Source organism: Triticum aestivum, chromosome 2A, assembly GCF_018294505.1.
Source record: "Triticum aestivum cultivar Chinese Spring chromosome 2A, IWGSC CS RefSeq v2.1, whole genome shotgun sequence".
Classification (NCBI taxonomy): Eukaryota; Viridiplantae; Streptophyta; class Magnoliopsida; order Poales; family Poaceae; genus Triticum; species Triticum aestivum.
In genome coordinates this window covers 563,166,801-563,169,819 of record NC_057797.1, presented here as the reverse complement: position 1 = coordinate 563,169,819, position 3,019 = coordinate 563,166,801, and the positions used below count along the sequence as shown (strand labels likewise).

At 55.7% G+C, this 3,019-nt stretch overlaps 1 protein-coding gene across 3 annotated transcripts; it reads right to left on the bottom strand.

Annotated features, from left to right (window-relative positions):
- Positions 1-204: 204 nt before the first annotated feature.
- Positions 205-2,345, bottom strand: LOC123185574 (amino acid transporter AVT1I). Of its 3 annotated transcripts, none has more exons than XM_044597434.1 (4): positions 2,066-2,345; positions 1,618-1,893; positions 901-1,514; positions 205-821 (listed from the first exon to the last, which is right to left on the bottom strand). In XM_044597434.1, exons 2-4 carry the CDS (start codon positions 1,814-1,816, stop codon positions 291-293), a joined length of 1,344 nt encoding a protein of 447 aa, XP_044453369.1. In that variant the 5' UTR covers positions 1,817-1,893; positions 2,066-2,345; the 3' UTR covers positions 205-290. The 3 variants fall into 3 exon arrangements, with proteins under 3 accessions (XP_044453369.1, XP_044453370.1, XP_044453371.1); XM_044597435.1 differs by having other exon boundaries at positions 1,618-1,849; positions 2,066-2,303; XM_044597436.1 differs by having other exon boundaries at positions 1,618-1,906; positions 2,066-2,302.
- Positions 2,346-3,019: the final 674 nt, after the last annotated feature.

The following is a 3,019-nucleotide window of genomic DNA, read 5'->3' as shown; positions in this document are numbered from 1 at the left end:
TGCATAGAGGGAAAGCTGACTATCACCATTCGATCCTCCATCGTTCACAGCTCGTCCAGACGAAGTCGTCCACATAATAATTTCGTTACATTTTCTTTCTTCTTTTGAGGGTAGTACCATTGCCACTAATTCATTTCTTCTTATGATTTCCTTTTTTGCGAAATGCATTCGGCTGCTGAAACAAGAAACACGATGCAGAGCATATGGAGGCCTCGCTGATACTAGTATTAAATTGCATATCATTTAACCAGTTCATCTAAAAGATAAGCTAAAGAAAAGAATTAGACATTTTACACTCCCACTTGCAACTCATGGATAATTTGCACAAGAGAAGAGTACGTCCCTGTTATAGCCACCAGCAAGCCCAACACCAGTATTCCGACGATCGACGCCGTCTCCAAAGCCGTGAGAGATGTAGCTCCGAAGATCCTGACATAGCAGAGGCACGGCAGCAGCATGCACGCGCACACGCTGAGCAGGGAACCCACCAGCGCCATGAGGTACCCGAAGAAGGGCAGCGCGATCGCGACGACCACCGTGCTCAGCACCAGCAGCGTCCTCACCGCCACGGAGGCCGCGGCTCCCTCGCCTACCACGCCACGAAACCTCTCCTCGATGGCCACCGCGATCGGCGTGACCACCAGTGCATACTTCGAGAAAGGCATGACCACCGTCGTGTATATGGCGATCTTGGAGCTGAGCCTCGCCGCCGGTAGGTTGAGCGTCACCTGGGACTGCACGCCGTCGCCGTACATGAGGTATCCCAGCACGGCCATTGAGCCGTAGTTGAGCGTGCACAGCACGAAGCATATCGCTAGCATCTGGTTAATTAGGAAGAGAAGTTAGTATCCATCTTCAGCAGCAGACCAGTGAAGCAAGGGAATACTAAATTACTGTTACCTTTGGGAACTGAGATTTTTGCTTCATGGATGTGTACAGCGTCGGGAACACCGCGTGGGTGCAGTAGCAGAAGGTGTAGAGGCCGAGAGCGGTGGGGAGGCCGGTGAGCCGCAATGGCGTGGTAGTGCCTCGCCCGGAGAACCCGACGCCGTCGACGGCCGCGGCCCAGAGCACGCTGAGGACGATGGCGACCGACGCGAACACGCCTGCAGCGGAGACGTAGGCGAGCACGCCCAGACTGCGCAGCCACGTCGTGGGCGCGACCATGAGCGCCACCAGCACGACGAACAGCTGCTTCCCCGCAAGCGACACGGGCCCCAGGTGAACGCTGGCGCCGGGGAAAAGCTTGTCGAGGTTGTCGCCGTCGAGGATGAGGAAGCCGATGGCGACGAGGTAGAGCTCGGCGTACATGAAGGCGGACACGACCAGGCGTCCCCGGCGGCCGAAGGCGCGCTCGCCGATGTCCGGGTACGTCCGGATTGCCTGGTCAGCGGCCATGCAACGCCCGAGGAGGAGGCCCGTGTACCAGCAGGTGGCGGCCACGGCGGCGAGCAGCGCCAGGCTCAGCCATCCACCCTCCGCGAGCGCGTACGGCATCGACAGCAGCCCAACACCTACTCAAAACAAGTGTCGCACGGTGTGAATCAAAACAAGGTGCAAAAGCGAAACCAAGAGAATTAACAGCATGACTGCGCGAACAAAAAATTGCATGCAGACCTGCCAAGCCGTTGGTGCCGTTGAGGCAAGTTCGCACGAAGCTGGCATTGCCGTCGTCTTGCCCCCCGCCGTGCGGCGCCTTCCCCGGCCGCGTGGCCTCTTGCGCCCCGAGAAGCGGCACGTCATAGCTCATTTGCACGGCGCAATCCGACCGCGCGCTCACGCTTATTGGTATGTACTTGGGGTCTCTATTTGACATTTGACTCTAGTACAAGCTCCCTCAACGATCCACCTTTATAGTTTCAGAGAAATTCAGAGCAGGAGATAGAACACACCCTGTGAAATCACACTAAATCTTGGACTATCAAAATTTTCGGGCAAGAATTCACAGATCACAGCATACGCCCAGCAGCAAGCTGAACCAAACTAGTACCGAAATAGAAATCCATCAATTTGAACCCTGTGAGAAGGGAGCAGGGAGGGAAGAGGGAGAAAGGGGGGGAGGTACCTGCGATAATGGGGGAGGCGGCGCAGGTGGGGAAGTCGGGCTGGGGCTGAGAATATGGAGAAGACGGGCGACCGGAGAGCCGGATGGGACGCAGAGTTGGGGCCTAGGGCTGAGAAGATGGAGAAGAGGGGCGGCGGAGAAGCGTTCACGGGAACGAGAGGTGCCTCGCTCGGGCTGAGGAGGAGAAGAGATCGAAGCGGCACGTGACTTATAGAAGGGCGATGATAAATTTGGACCGGTCACCCTGCAGCCGCCCAATACAGCTGCGGACAGCCGTTTGATTTGCCCCGCGGCGTCTTCTTTCTTCCCTCTCTCACGCAATGTCGTAGCAGCGCACACAAGACCCCATCCCCACCCGACGACCCAGTGCCGCCGCACTCGCCGTGGTGACCCGTCACGCTCCCTGCGTTCATCGATTCCAGCCAAAAAACGAGTCGTAGATGTAGCTCCCCGGCTCTACAGTTGTAGCACCATGTGGTTGCTGTCACGCCTTGTCGGTCGAGTTTGAAGCTCGCCGGCGACCGGTTGCAGCATCCTTCCCCCTGTCCCATGCTAGATCTCATCGCCGGGATTCACAGCAAACCACCATCGACACCTCGTTGTAGTGAAGAATGAATGTAGTGGCAAAAAGCAGTTGACGGTAGTCACAAAAATCAACATGGTTGCAGCAAAAAACATCGTCTCGCTGTTTGGGGGTCGTAGGTAAGTCGTAAAATGGATGTAGCAAAAAATTCTTCGGTGGTAGCAAAAATGGACGATGGTGCCGCCACCACCCCCCGAGCCGGATTAGCTCTTGTTTTCTCTTTGTTCGGGGCTTGTTTTGGTGTGCCCCCAATGATTATTTGAGACTTGCTTGTACTTGCACCTTTCTTGACTTGTTGTTTGATGCTTGGTGTCGTTGCTTTACAATATAAAGCGGGGGGAAACTCTTTTTCATAAACAAATATGCCGCCG